This window comes from Lagopus muta, chromosome Z (assembly GCF_023343835.1).
Source record: "Lagopus muta isolate bLagMut1 chromosome Z, bLagMut1 primary, whole genome shotgun sequence".
In the NCBI taxonomy this organism is placed as follows: domain Eukaryota; kingdom Metazoa; phylum Chordata; class Aves; order Galliformes; family Phasianidae; genus Lagopus; species Lagopus muta.
Genome location: NC_064472.1, coordinates 40,890,872 through 40,905,205, shown reverse-complemented (window position 1 = coordinate 40,905,205; position 14,334 = coordinate 40,890,872). Strand labels below are relative to the sequence as shown.

General features: G+C 39.2%; 1 protein-coding gene and 1 long non-coding RNA gene across 4 annotated transcripts in view; one reads left to right on the top strand and one right to left on the bottom strand.

Annotated features, from left to right (window-relative positions):
• Positions 1–13,406, top strand: part of GOLM1 (golgi membrane protein 1) — a 46,019-nt gene extending 32,613 nt beyond the window's left edge. For both annotated transcript variants that reach the window (XM_048931530.1, XM_048931529.1), the window contains exons 7-11: positions 1,993–2,131; positions 6,437–6,566; positions 7,723–8,010; positions 10,119–10,232; positions 10,541–13,406. In XM_048931530.1, coding sequence (XP_048787487.1) covers positions 1,993–2,131; positions 6,437–6,566; positions 7,723–8,010; positions 10,119–10,232; positions 10,541–10,566 — 697 coding nt within the window. In that variant the 3' untranslated portion in view covers positions 10,567–13,406. The remainder of the gene's footprint in view (positions 1–1,992; positions 2,132–6,436; positions 6,567–7,722; positions 8,011–10,118; positions 10,233–10,540) is intronic.
• Positions 42–4,798, bottom strand: LOC125686930 (uncharacterized). 2 transcript variants are annotated; one of them, XR_007373946.1, is made up of 3 exons: positions 3,495–4,798; positions 2,592–2,847; positions 42–1,456 (listed from the first exon to the last, which is right to left on the bottom strand). It is a non-coding gene; the product is annotated as an uncharacterized LOC125686930 (long non-coding RNA). The 2 variants fall into 2 exon arrangements; XR_007373945.1 differs by having other exon boundaries at positions 2,592–2,826; positions 3,495–4,792.
• Positions 13,407–14,334: the final 928 nt, after the last annotated feature.

The window sequence follows — 14,334 nt, the reverse complement described above, 5'->3', positions numbered from 1 at the left end:
GTAAGTTCTATCTGAACAATGCTTCCGGAGTTGTAAGTGATTTGGTTATAACCCTGAGAATTCTTGTGACAGCTGTAGCACTATCAATAGATATACCATTTTAAGGTGGAAGTGACACCGCATACATCTAAAATTGCTCAGAGTTAATCTTGGAGAAGAGCATACGCCTTGCAATGAACAGCATCTCAATATCCATAGACTTCTTCTACGCTTCTGGATCTTCCTTCCAGTGCAGGAGGAGAAGGGTAGCTATATTCTCATTTCAGAAGTGGGGGAAACTGGATCATGAACAGGCTAAGCAATGAAGAAGTTTAAAAACGAAGATATAGAAATACTTTTGAGAGGCTATGCCTCATGGAGTTGTTGGAGGCCAAACAGGAAGCTTCTGTTAGAGTTATGGTTCTGCAGTGCATTTCATACTTATCCTTTTTTTTTTTTTTTTTTTTTTGGTTGAAATTTTTCACTGAATTGTAAGGCACAGATTGATGAACAAAAGTACCTATCAGTATATGTACCCTACATGTATACCCTAAACATATTTCTGCTATCTGAATTTCTCATAGGTTCTTTCTGCTTAGTAATGTTCTTGTCCCTCAGCTTCTTCCCTTTTGTGCTTAGGTATAGAAAACTGTTACTCTTTTAAAAGAGATGAATCAGAATTCTAATAATTAAGGACTTTTAACATAAAAGGAATTTGAAGATATAAGTTTGTACCAACCTTTTATTAAGCTGAATTACACTTACATGCCAACCAAAGTATTTTACCCCTCACAGTACACTACATCTTTGACACAGATGAGTCCTAACATAATTGGGACTCTTGGACATTTGTTCATCTTCTTTGCTAGCTGGATAAGAAGGTATCTTCCTTGATGGCTGAGGTCATCAAGAGTAACTGAATTCATAAGTGCATGTATGTGCTGTACAGTTGTGCTCCACATGAGAAGTAATCGTTGAATTATTGATTGATAAACGTGTGTAGAAAAGCGATACAAAATTGTTGTAGTAAATCTGACATCTGAAAACTCAGGCTTATTGTCCATGAAATGTTTTCAAGTACATCTCATTTATCTGAAGAAGATTAGATCTGGAGGGATCAGCTGCAGGAGGGAACAGCAAGCAGAGTGAAGAGATAAAGTTATGGTGATGAAATCATACTCCTTGGATGGGTTTGCCAGGGTCAGCGTGGATGCCAACAGGACTGAACAGGGATTAAGCAGTCAACTCGTCTGCCTTCCATTAGTCTTTAAAGCAGATGCACCATATTCTGCTGTCTCTCCTTGGTAATCCACAAAAGCAGCTCTCAGTTGAGGAGCTACACAATCTTCATGAGGTTTGCTTTATAGCACTTAAAAGTTCATTTATGGTAGAAAGGGATGCTAAACGTGTGGTACTTCCTTGGACTTGGAATTGTATGGATGAGAGTATGGCACCTTGGATATCGAGTACACTTTGCCTAGCAAAAAAAAATCAAAGAAAGAATTACTGTATAATTGAAATTTGCTTTTTTTCAAGTACACAAACTGCACATTTTTAGTCAGTTTGGCTGTTGTGCTGTAGAAGACTGATAAAATTGTGCGTGCGTAACGCCTAAGAACAAAATTTAATATAAGAGGTACAGAAAACATACGTTTTCCTCAGGTTTCATCACAGCAGAATTATTTTTTGAGTGAGTCTCACGTTTTCAGTTCAACAGGCAGCAGAAAGCTGTGTGAGCGTGCTGGTATCAGGACTACTCAAGGTCCATCTGTTCTCTGCGTAAGCTTTTCTTTCCCTACATCACACTGTGTCCCACACAGCTGCCTCATCTGATTTGCTAGTCACTAGGTCTCAGAAGGGAGTAGAGGAGTGTAAGGTAATAAAACTAAGAAGATAATAAAGTAGGGAGGAGCAAAGGAACAAAGAAAATAATTTTACAAAATGAAATTTTAGGAGACAGTTGTGAACATGGATGGAAGTTTGCAACTTCTCACTTGTTCATGTTCTTTCCAGGTCACAGTGCATCAACCAGATGAAGGAATTAAAAGAACAATGTGAAGAAAGGATAAATGAGATATCAAAAAAAGACCATAATGTACCACAGGTCAAAAAAAATAAGGACTTCTTAGAAGATTCAAAAAGAAGCACCCAGGTATGATAGGAGTAGTTTATCGTAAGTCTTTTTCCCTGTGATTCTTAGGAGGTTCTCCTCCTCCTTTTTGCTATCTCCAGCTAACATTATTGTGTCTCATTAAACTTTTCAGTACTTTCATTTGCATTGGTTGAATGCTTCTGATTTATGTGAAATTGAGTGAATCTGGGGAGAGAACAAAGCATAGATCCTGGAGAGGTCTTTATTGTTCTCCTTATTACTGTCCTCTGAGACAGGCAGAATTGGAGAGGTGATAATGAGAGAGTGAAAGTGGTGAGAAGCCATTTCAAGAATATTTGTGCTGCTGAGCTTTGGCCCACAGCTCCTTTTGACTTTGTTAAAGGACTTAATCGCTTTGTGTGTTGAAGTTGTATGTTTAAAGATGAGGATAAATTTACTATCAATCACTTCAGAATAGCAGAAAGCCTGAAGAACAATCCTGTAGCCCACAGCTCTTTACCTGGGACTTTGGGGTTCAGCTGTTTATCGCAGTACCGTGAGTTTCCAGAGGAATACAGATTTCAGTCTTGTACAGCAGGAGTGAGAGTTTTGTTTTTTTTCTCGGGATCGGAGAGCTGCAGGAAGTGTTGCTGTGTGTAACACAAACAGTCTAGTGGAATAGAATGGGCTTGCCACATGGGTCGGCCCTGTGCCAGCAGCGGTGGCTGTGTGCCCACCCACTCTTTCTTCCTGAGCTGTGGAGGGTGGAAGGAATGCTGAGAAAAATAAATTTCATACAATTGTGTTGTCTTGGCATGTAAATTATTGATACTTCTTTAGTAAAGTAGGATTAGATCTGGGATAGGACTTGAGTAGTTAAGCTTGCCACAGATGGCCATGGAAACAGGCAGCAAAACCCCCATATAAAGAGGCAACTAATATATTATACTTAAAATAATTTAATTTAAGGTGCCTCTTTCTTCAAGACCACAAGCCTTGTGACAGAAACTTTAACATGTGATTGCATTAGAGACTATTTGAATGGCCAGCTTTCATTGCAAAGGCAAAACAGTTTTGGTAGTTCCTGCCTTCTGTTATATGAGTGCTGCTAGAAGAATGAAGCATTAGAAACAGTGAATGCTATTCTTCTTTTCCCTTTCTTCTACAGGGATAGTTGTTGTTTGTCTGAGTAATTTTTGTGAAGTGTCAGATAAACAAAAAAATAACAAGCTCATCATTTGGACACAGGCGGGAAGACTTTATAGAGCAGATGTGTCTTGCTTGATTGAATGATGGAAAATACAAACCATTGATACACTTCATATGGGGAAGAGCATACTAAAGAGATGGGCAAGTGAATTTCTGATATTGTCTTGCATCAGATTCTCATTAACATTACTCATACCAGATGAGGTCTACTTACCAATTCCAGAAGCTAGGAAGTCTTGCATTCTTCTCCAACAAGTCTCATGTCTGAAGTCAGTATTTTCTCAAAGGCTACAGGTTACATGTCGTTCTTGTTATCTACAGATGGGTTGGCCCCAGCTCCAAGAGCTGCTGATAGTGCTTCAGGCAAAATAGTTACCCTGCGTTCCCTAATGTCTATTGCAGTATTTCTTATGTCAAGTTGTAATTTTTTCAGTTATTTGTTTGCCAACGATTGCAACTTTTGCATATGCAAAGGCTGAGTTACTGAGTCACTGTGTATGTTTTTAGCTGGAATGATTCCCATTTTTACAGATCACAGTGGCTCAGCTAGTGTGATTTCTTTTTTTTTGTGCTGAGTTTCTGAAATGCACATACTTATGTAACAGAAAGTTCAGTATTAAAATAAATCAGAGAAAGGAGGTAGGTTGTTGGTTAGTTAATAAATACACAGCTATGCTTATAGTTTTGTCTTTTGAGTACTGATGTATACTTATACTCCTAGGTTGGGAATATAAAATGTGTCTATTAATTTATCTTTAACAAGTTTCAGTTATCTTTTCAGACAGAAGACCAACCACTTCAACTTGTAGCATACACATGCTTTTATTTGATGTCATCATTAAAAGTTACTGAGTTGAATATGTAAGATAATACAGCTTAAGGCTTATTGCATATCTAATTAAGAGCTGAATTGTTGCTATTAATTTCAGGCTTGATATTTTTACAGAAGTATGTGTGCCCCAGCATAAACTGGAAAGCAGTCTCATCTTCAGACTCTAGAGATTTGTACTGCGGAGACAGTTATGTCTAAAAAAACCAAGAGGAATATTTAAATATAGTACCTTTATGTTTTAATGACTGAAGAAAGACAGACTTCTTCTGAATACCCTTATTGCAATAACTTTACTAAATTTTCTGTGGTAGTAATTACTTCTCAATCTGAGGTGTTAAATATTGTTGATGTTAGACTCAGAGGTGTTGACCCAAGGTCTTTAGCTCTCCCTGGCTTTAACTGAGCTTAAGCAATTTCAAAATAGCCAAGTAATCGGTGACCTACACATCCTTTTCAACTTTAGTTTCTTGGTTATTCAATCACTTATTTCTGCAGACGTTTTACCAAATGCTCACATGAAGATTTGGCAACCTAGTAATTTATTGACCTGCTTAGGACAATAAGCAGTTACAGTTTACCAACAGCTGGAAAAGGAAGAGTTTTGTGGATGGTGTGACTTTCTACACCATAAAGTTTTTTTTCATTCATTTTTTTCATTTTTTCATTTCAGTTTTTCATTACTGATTTGTGTAGTGCCAGCTATTTAAAAAGTCTCTCTCTGTAGGTCTGTACACTTTTCTCTCTGCATCTTTGAAAAGAATCATCATAGAATCACAAAATGGCCTTAAAGATCACCCAGTTCCAATTCCCTCTGCCATAAACACTCACCAGATCAGGGCTGCTCCCCACCAGATCAGGTTTTCCAGGATCCCATCCAACTGGCCCTGAATGCCTCTAGGGATGGGGCTTTCACAGCTTCTCTAGGAATCCTGTGCCAGGGCCTCACTGCTCTCTGAGTATGGAGCTTCTGTCTAACATCTCAGCTTAATCTCCCCTCTTTTAGTTTAAAGCCATTATCCCTTGTCCTCCCGCTATGGGACTGTTTAAAATGTCGGCTCCCTCCTGCTTGTAAGCTCCCCTCAAGTACTGGAAGGCTGTAGAGAAGTCTCCCTGGAGCCTTCTCTTCTTTGAGCTAAACAAGGCCAGTTCCCTCAACCTTTCTTCGTACAAAGGTGCTCCAGCCCTCTCATCATCTTACTGGCCCTCCTCTTGACCCTTTCCTGCAGATCCACGTATTTCGTGTGCTGGAAGCCCCAGGCCTGAACACAGTAGTGCAAGTGAGGCCTCACAAGGGCGAAGCAGAGGAAGACAATCCCCTCTCTGTCCCTGCTGGTCACTTTTCTTTTGTTACAGTGCAGGATACTGTTGGCCTTCTGGGCTCAGCTACAGCTCACATCCAGATTCTCGTCCTCCTGCAACCTGGATACATGCTCTAAGCATTAATCAAGCTGGGCACTTTGTAGTCATTTGTCTGTCAAAACCAGACATTGTAGTCTGGTGGGTTTTTTGTTTTTTTTTGTTTGTTTGTTTGTTTTTGTTTTGTTTTTTATTATTTATGCTGGTATAGGGCAACATGGGCTCCAGGCACATCTCATGTTCAGTTTTTATGTGAACTGAATTAAGATAGCTATTAAATGCTAATATGAGTAAAGACCGCATAGAGAATTGTAGTTGTTTAGTTGAAAGATCTTCAGGTTGGTGGATAATGTTTCTATGATTCTGTGACATCTTAGCCATTAATCTTTAATCAGATCTGACAGGTCAGAGTCCAAGACCAGTCAAGTACCAGTATTCAGTACATCCTTAAGTTTGGTCTTCCTAATAATGTTGTCTAGTTGTTGATATTTGGTTTTTTTTCCTTCTCTAAAACCTACATTCAACATTTATTCCAGTTCTGGACAGCAATGATTGGCTGATTATGCCCAAACTCGGTTTACCTGTTCCTGCACTAGCAGCAGTTAATGCCATCTGTTTTTATTGCTCTGCTGTCCCTGGTGTGGTAGCAGGGGTACAGTAGAGAAATGTGTGGTGCTATGATTCTGTGACCCTTGCTGAATAACAGGAAACACTAACCAAGAACAGTATTCTCAGCTGGAATTAGACAGAAGGAAGGGTGTTAGATTCTTGTAATGTTGTGTGCTGTTATGTAGAAGCATTGCTGCCTCAGGATTTAATGGTACTTCCATCACCACTAAAAATTTCAGTTCAATTATTTGAGTGCATTTAGATTTCTTTTCCTCCACTGAAGTCTGACTAAATTTCAGCTTCCAAATCCAGGACTGAGTGTTCAGAGCAATGTATGTCTGTGTGCATTCACTTTACAGGCTGATGGTCAGCTGTCAGTTCCAAAACAACCTGAGTTCAAGCAGACTGATTTGGAACAGCAGAGAGCCAATGAAGATGTGCCAAAAGCAGTGCCTACAGTAAAAAGGACAGATGTTCTGCAGCCTAATGGTGAGATAAAATCATTGGTATCTTAGCAACTTGAGTAAGAAAGTTTGCAACTTAAATGAACACTAAAAATATTTTTGTACCCAAGAAGGAAAAAAATGACAGCAGTGGACTGAATTGTAATAAACTGTCCTTTAGCTGCAGTAATTTGTCCAAGTGTTTTTTTATTACTGCCATTTCTGCTGGTTCAGCTGTTTTGAAATTGATGTGTTGCTTCTAAAGCAAAATAAAAATGCTTGTAATCACTTGTTTACTGTTGAGAAAATATTTTGCTTTTGCATGCAAAAGTTTTTAAGTATGTTTTGAATTTACTTGTTTAGTAAGTTTGATACATCTAGCCCACTGCCCCTCCCTATCAAATACCTGAAAGTTTAGCATTAGGCAAACACGTTCCTGCGCTTGCTGTGTCTCAGTGAGCAAAGTGGGTAATCAGAGATCAGATTAGGTAAGCCATGGTTGTTTTTGGCATTCAACTCTCACAAGTATTGACTTGAATGGATGTCCCAGTGTACTAGTCTCACAAAGTACTGTGCATGTGAGAAATCCAACTTTCTATTAAATTACTCTTTTGTTCTATCTTTAATAACAGGCTTAGGAATAATTTTAGAGAACGAGCAATTCCAAGCAACTACTCTGTTTAGTTTATTTATTCGGGTGAGCACCTCTGCATTCTCTCCACACCTAAAAGTGAGAACAGGCTTCATTTACTTGAAAGTCTGCCCCTGTATCCACTGTGTCCTGAGCTACCTTTGAATACCTGATCTGTTATATTGTTAAGAACAAAGCATGATGCTCAGAGATCTGATGCTTACATAGCACACTGGAAGTTTTAATAGAGCACTGCTCTGTTTCACCTGCCTAACATTATTATTATTTTTTAACTCCACATACAAACATTTAAGTAGGTAGCAAAGTGAATCTGGTGATGGTGGATGCTGGACTTTGCAGGTTTTATACTTCAGCTTTCATACTCGAAAAATATGGACTGGACTGTCTTCTATCTTTCTCCTTGAATCTGATGTGATTGAAAGAAAAATAAGAATGGAATGTGAAAAGTGAAGCAATGTCTATTCAAGGTTTTCAACTTATGCTGCCACTGAAATATTTTTTCTGTTTTCTTTTTTTTTTTTTAATTTGGAATCGTCAATATAATTCACAGAAAGAGCAAACGGCCTTGCTGCCATCAGAAAAGAGGACTCCAAAGCAGAAGAGGAGAAGCTCTCTGTTGAACTGAAACATCCACAGGGTTTGGATATGGCTGACACAGGCCGTAAGGAGATGTCCCCTGAGTCAGAGAAAGAGCTGAATCCAGCTGAAGATGGAAAAAACATAGCTGAGCAAGAGGCACCACAGCTAGCTGCACAACAGATTGCTGAGGAGGAGGTGGAGAGGGAGCAGCTCCTCAATTATGATGTTAAGCAGGGTGACTCGCCTCCTGGACAGGCTGGTTAGTAACACCTTGCAGACTGCAAGAAAGGGAATAAAGATGCAGAATTTCTGAAATAGTGGTAGAAGTTGGCTAGACTTAATGCAAGGCTTCATAAGTGTTGGTGTGAGAGGCTAAAGATCAATCCTCAGCACCCTTTCACAGTTCAGTGGGTAATGACAGAGGCTTCTATTTGTGCAATGAGGAGCTGCCAGTCTGGATTCCTGTGTGTCACTGTTCTAGCTGTTCTGTCCTTCTCTCCATTGTCTGCACAAGGTGTCTGGGGACTGCACTCTCAGAAACCTTTCAGTACTGGGGCTTAGTAATATGACATGTTTGGAAAGGATGCAACATACTGTGCGTACAAAGCATCGATGGGTAGAATATTGTGTAGATTGTCATTTTGAAATGGGTAGCTATAAACTATGTTGGCATGAATAAAACTTTGCTTGAGACTTCAGATATCTGAAGTTCATTACTGTGACTCAGCAAAACTGCAAATTGAAAGTCATTGGCAAAGGTGCCAGTTTTTTGGTTCTACCATGCGTGACCGTGTCTGCACCATGCTGAGTATTGATGTGATGTCTAAACCTGACCAGAGTCTGAGCCAAGCAACTTGAGGAACTCCATCTTAGGTGCTCCTAACATTGTGGTCATTAGCAACTTTTCCATGGAACAAAGTAGAATTTTCTTATGCAGTAGAAGCTTGCAGCACTATGAGGGATCGGTTTCTTGCTTTTCCCATACTCATTCCAGCTTGTCTTCCATCTTCCACCAGATTATCCCAATTACCTCACTACCAGCTCTTCTGAATGGGGAAATGTGTCACCCCTCCTTGTGTAGTAATGCAAAGTAGAATCAGTAGCATGGACAGCAAACAAGAAGTAGTACTGTTTATGTTCTCTAATCCAATGAATGCATTTATATAATGCATTATTATATGATATTAGTAGAGTAGATAATTTGGCAAGGATAAGTAACCTGTCTCATCTGCTTTGCCAAAGTAATACTTTTCCAACTGCACCAAAGAGATATTTACCAGAGCAGGCAGTTCTCCAAGGAGATGTGACTATACAAGCCAAATGTTTCATTTTAACTGAGGTATAGAAAAAGCAGATAGTGAAATCATCCAACAACTGGTGCAAGAGAAAGCCCTGCAGTGCAGCCTGTGGAAGGTCAGTGTTCTCTGAATGCAGGAACAGCACAATATTCTCTATGCTTGATTGTTCTGCAAAAATAATATACCTTATGATGTGGATTCCTTTGGTTGTAGGGAAGCAGAAGTGGACTTCTACGTTCTGTGAGCATTCTCTGTTTTTCATTTAAAGCTTCTTTTAAAAGCTTGAGACAGTTAGGCCTATTACTGGAAAGTATTTTTGATGTTCTAAACATGTACAAAATAATGCTAAAATTTTTCAAGCCTTCTTCTAATCAGTTGCTGTTAAAGTTTGGTGTTTTCTTCTTCTTGAGAACCAGAGACTCTTCTCTTAACTGGTCATTGTGGTTTTTCTGTCTGACTAACTGAAAAAGTAAGGGTAGGGTTCTTGCAGTCAGAAGTAATTTTCTTCTGAACAATCTATACTAAGAAATTTTAAGGTAGTGAAATTTGCTCAAGATGGAGCCATGTGGGGCAGGACAGTGTCAGACTGAAGAAAACCATTTATAGAAAACCACTTTTAAGGCCAAGTTAGTATATTCATATATTCATTTCATGCCATCTTCAGTGCTTTATTCATTGCTGGACAAGCCAAAACAAGGAGGGGCTATCTGAGATACCTTTCAGAGGAAGTGTTAATGCATTGAAAAGCAACACCATAGTCAGGTTTTCAGTGTAATCTTCAAGTTTTACTCTTCTAAGACTGTCACTTAATGTATTCTGAAATTGCTTGATGCTTTTCTTCTGTCCACTCGCATGCTGGCTGGACTTTGTTACACTTTCAATTCCCAAAGATTGTTATCTAGCTTTTAATACAATGTTGACAGCAAAGGTTTTCTATTCTGAAAGAAAAACATTAAAACTCACTCCCTAAACAGAAATTCATTCACCAGCAAAATAAATTATATCGTAGATTTTTTTGCAGTACTTATTTTGTGCCGTGTAAAACAAATTAACTGTAATGTTTTTCCAGACCAACAAGCACGTGAAGCATTGAATGAGGACAAAGATGTTGACTACAATTTAGATGAGAATGAAGCTGAATCAGAAACAGACAAGCAAGCAGCACTTGCAGGCATTGAAACTGGTAAATAAATAAAGAATATTTTATTGGAAGCACTATATGCTGCAAAGTACTGTGATGATTACTTTGAATTTTATACTTCAGCAGATTCAGATAGGTAATTCCTCTTTGTTCCCCAGTTTTCCTACTGTTTAGTATGATGTGTTGTTACATAGCATTCCTGAAGCTACTTTTTAGTAAATGGTGGAGAGGGGGAGTGTGTGCAGCCTTACTGTTCAGCACTAACAGTCCCTTCAAAATTTTCTGGATGAAGACCTATCACTCCTGAATTTTAAAGAGATTTCCGTACCTTTTTCTTTCTTCCTTATTAGTTCAAAATTCTCAAGAAAAAATATGAAGAACCACTTGACCAAACTGGAACACATCAGAGGCTGTGAACAAGGGAAATTCATGATGCATCTTAATCAACTCTTCCTATAAACACAGTAATGACCAGAGCAGTGATTTAAGAATGTTTGATTATCTTTTCGAGGCTTTGATAAAGGCTCAAATGAAGTAGTTTGTTGTGAAGTCTTAGTACTGTTTCAGGGTGAAAAAATTATATATCTCAAGGCTTGTTTTAAGGCAGTGTGACCTCTGCAATGAGACTTTTCTTCCTCCTGATTATAAAGTAAAAACCAGCTAACAAGCACTGTAGTAACTTTGAGGTCAACTGACTTGTGCAGTCATGCTACAATAACATTATGCATGGATTGGTGGTAGGTTGGAAAGAGTCCTCTGGCAAAGATGGAATTTTCTCCTGACCAGTGCAGTAGAGAAATCCTCACCCTAGTTTTCAGAGTGAGGAGCTAACTTACTTTGGCAAAACACGGGAAGCATGAAAAATGTCCTATGCTGCAGTCTGCCCTCATGCCAGTTCTGACACCATTTTACTGCAGTGTGGGTGGACTTAGAGAGGATGATTGTAGTTCTCAGATATGACATGGCATTATACATTTTCCTTTATTTCATAAATGAAACTTCTAGCTTACATAATCTGTACCAGGAATGAATAGCTGTCTTGGTTTTATTCCTAAGTTTTGCATTAAAAATAGATTCTAGTAATAGAATATTCTTAAGAGATTAGCAGGAGTGTATCCTGAAAGCCTTACTGGACGTTTCTTCACAAGATTAGAAGTGCCACTGGATTACGCAGACATCAGTCAGACTGACTCCTGAACTTGTGATGTGACAAGCCTTCAGCAAGGGTGTGCTGCTTCTGCCATCCCTCTGCTGGAACAGTATATTTCACTGAAGAGTAGAAAGGAAATGCCTGCCTTATGGAACAGCAGATTCAGCTGTCAAAAAATGTCTTCTCTGCTGGACTTCTGAAGGAGGCGGACCAGGTTGTGCATTTTATCACCCACAGTTGAAACAGTAGTTGATGTGAAGTGCTGCGTCACACACCATTATGGTGTTGTGGGTATTCTGTAATCTTTGGATTTTCTGCAGCTTGTTGAACTAGTTCACTCTGAACTGCCAAAGTAAGTTAAGCCTAGAATACCCATGGCTGCCCCTGACACACCTTTTGACTTCAACTGTCACCTTTGTTGCTTGTAACCAACTGTTTTGAAGATTGCATTTGTGCTGCTTTTAAGACCAGCCCCCATGTTTGGAGCAGTCTCCGTGAATATGAACCAACAGCCACATTGATAGTATGGGAGAAGTCAGACACAAATGACTTCCTAACCAACAGTTTCATTTAAGAATACAGACATTTATCATGGCTTCCTCTTAATGTACTTCATATCATAAATTATAGATTATCATTCTTTAATGTGTTAGTTAACTACTCCTGTAGCTTAAAATGCCTAAATGTGCAAATAGAGGGCTGGTTTTTTTGTTTGTTTGTTGTTTGCTTGTCATTCAGCAAAAGAAGAAGGAGCCATCAAATGGTGCCTGGTCCTCCTAAGTCCACAAATGGTTCACTGACAGACTTGCCAAGTGTGACATGAATTGAGAGAAGAACTACCCTCTGTTATGAGTTACGGGTTACTGCGTATTATCACCATGTAAGTCAGATTTTACTGTGCTGACTATTGCAGTCAGTAATAACAGTGAAAGCAAATATTTTTAAGCAGTAGAGGATATATGAGCATTTCTTCTAAATGACAGATGTTGGAAAACTTGGGGATATTTCTGTATTGCTGATTCTTTATCTTTTGTAAAACATGGTATGCTTTGGCATCAGAATGTTTACATGTATTCAGAGTAAAGTGAGCATGATCTTAGGACTTAATCTGTAAACTGTTGTTTAGCTGAGACTAAGTTAATCAGGAATTTCTGATTGCAGAACTGTACATTTTAACACTATGAAATGTACAGTGAAATGCTGTATTCAAGTTGAACGAAGTACTTTAACTTGAAACTGCTAAAATCCTGAATAAAACTCACAGTTCTTTAATGTAATTAATATATTGCCAGAGAATTCTTTTAGAATTAGAATAGTCCAACTGCCTGACCACTTCAGGGCTAACAAAAGTTAAAGCATGAGGGCATACCCAAATGTCTCTTGAACGCTGACAGATACAGGGCATCAACCTGTCTAGGAACACTGTGGCAGAGTCCAACCACTCTCAGGGTAAGGAAATAGCTGGCAGCATTTCTGTACAGTGCCTAAAACTGAGTAGGCTTCTTGGTAGCCAGCTAGGTGGCTTCCAGTAAACATGACCTCCTTTATACAAAGCACAATTGCTGTACCTCTTACAGTGGAAGGCTGAAAACCTGTGTAAAAGCAATGTTCATAGACATAGCGGAATAATGCCCTACTCTCAGTGGCTTCAAGTGCTACAAGAATGTACCTGGGATCATAAATTTTTAATAGACAAGGGACTGTTGTGTCTACTATATGGAACTTTAAAGGACTTGATGTAGTTGAACAAAACAAGATTCACTTGGAACTGTGATTAACAAAATGTTTATCACCAAATTTTTTACATGCATGAGGGTGGGGAAGCTGCTTGTCTAATTTTTCTGGGCTTAAATTAACACTTGTCCCCATTGTTTTTTAAAAACAAAGTCTGGTTCATTTAAGTACGCATTTTAAAATAAAAACAGTCTTCTCTAATGTCTGTTACCTTATTCATATACTTGTAATGTTAATGGAAATGGAAAAGATGATCGTTCAAGTTTTTTGAGTTCTGTGAATGTTGTAGAAGTTACCTGGTGTCTCTCTTATTTGCTGCATCTTTTGGAGAAATACAGAAAGCTTTCCCTGAGCCACTGGTATGCAGTTAAACATTTTGAAGACTGGAAGGATTTCTATAATTGCTTACAACAAGGCAGCAAAAGGCAGATGAATTTTTAGTGGCCTACAGTACCTCAGTTGGACATCTTTGCAACTACATGATCTGGGGTTTCCGTTCCTTTGAAGCAGCTCAGGTAGATCTGGTTTGGCAACGTATGGGTGAATTATTTCTACAATAGTACTATAATAATAATCATAGAATGGTTTGGGTTGGATGGGACCTTTTAAGATCACCTAGTTTCAACCTGCTATAGACAGGGACACCTCCCACTAGGCCAGATTCCTCAAAGTCCCATCCAGCCTGGTGTTGAATGCTTTCGGGGGAGCATCCACAAACTCACTGGGCAACCTGTTCCAGTGCCTCACCACCCTCAGGAATTTCTTCTGACTTATAGTCAAAGTCTGTCCTCTTCCAGTTTAAAGCCATGCTACATACCTCTATAAGAAGTCCCTTCCTAGTTTTCTAATAGGCCCCCTTCAGGTTCTGGAAGGCTGCTATAAGGTCTCCTTGGAGTCTTCTCTCCTCCAGGCCAAACAGCCCCAGTTCTCTCACTCAGCTTGTCCTCATAGCAGAGGACATAGCCCTCTTCACGGCCCTTCTCTGGGCCCACTCCAACAACTCCATGTCCTCCTTGTTTTGGGGGCTTCAGAATTGGATGCAGTACTTCAGGTGGGCGTCTCACGAGAGCAGAGTAGAAAGGTAGAGTCACTTCCCTCAATCTGCTGGTCACACTTCTCTTGATTCAGCTCAGGATACGGTTGGCTTTCTGTGCTGTAAGCACACTTTACCAGCTCATCGAATCTTTCATTAACTGACATCCACAAATCCTTCTCCTCAAGACTGCTCTCAAGCCATTCTCAGCCCAACCTGTATCTGTC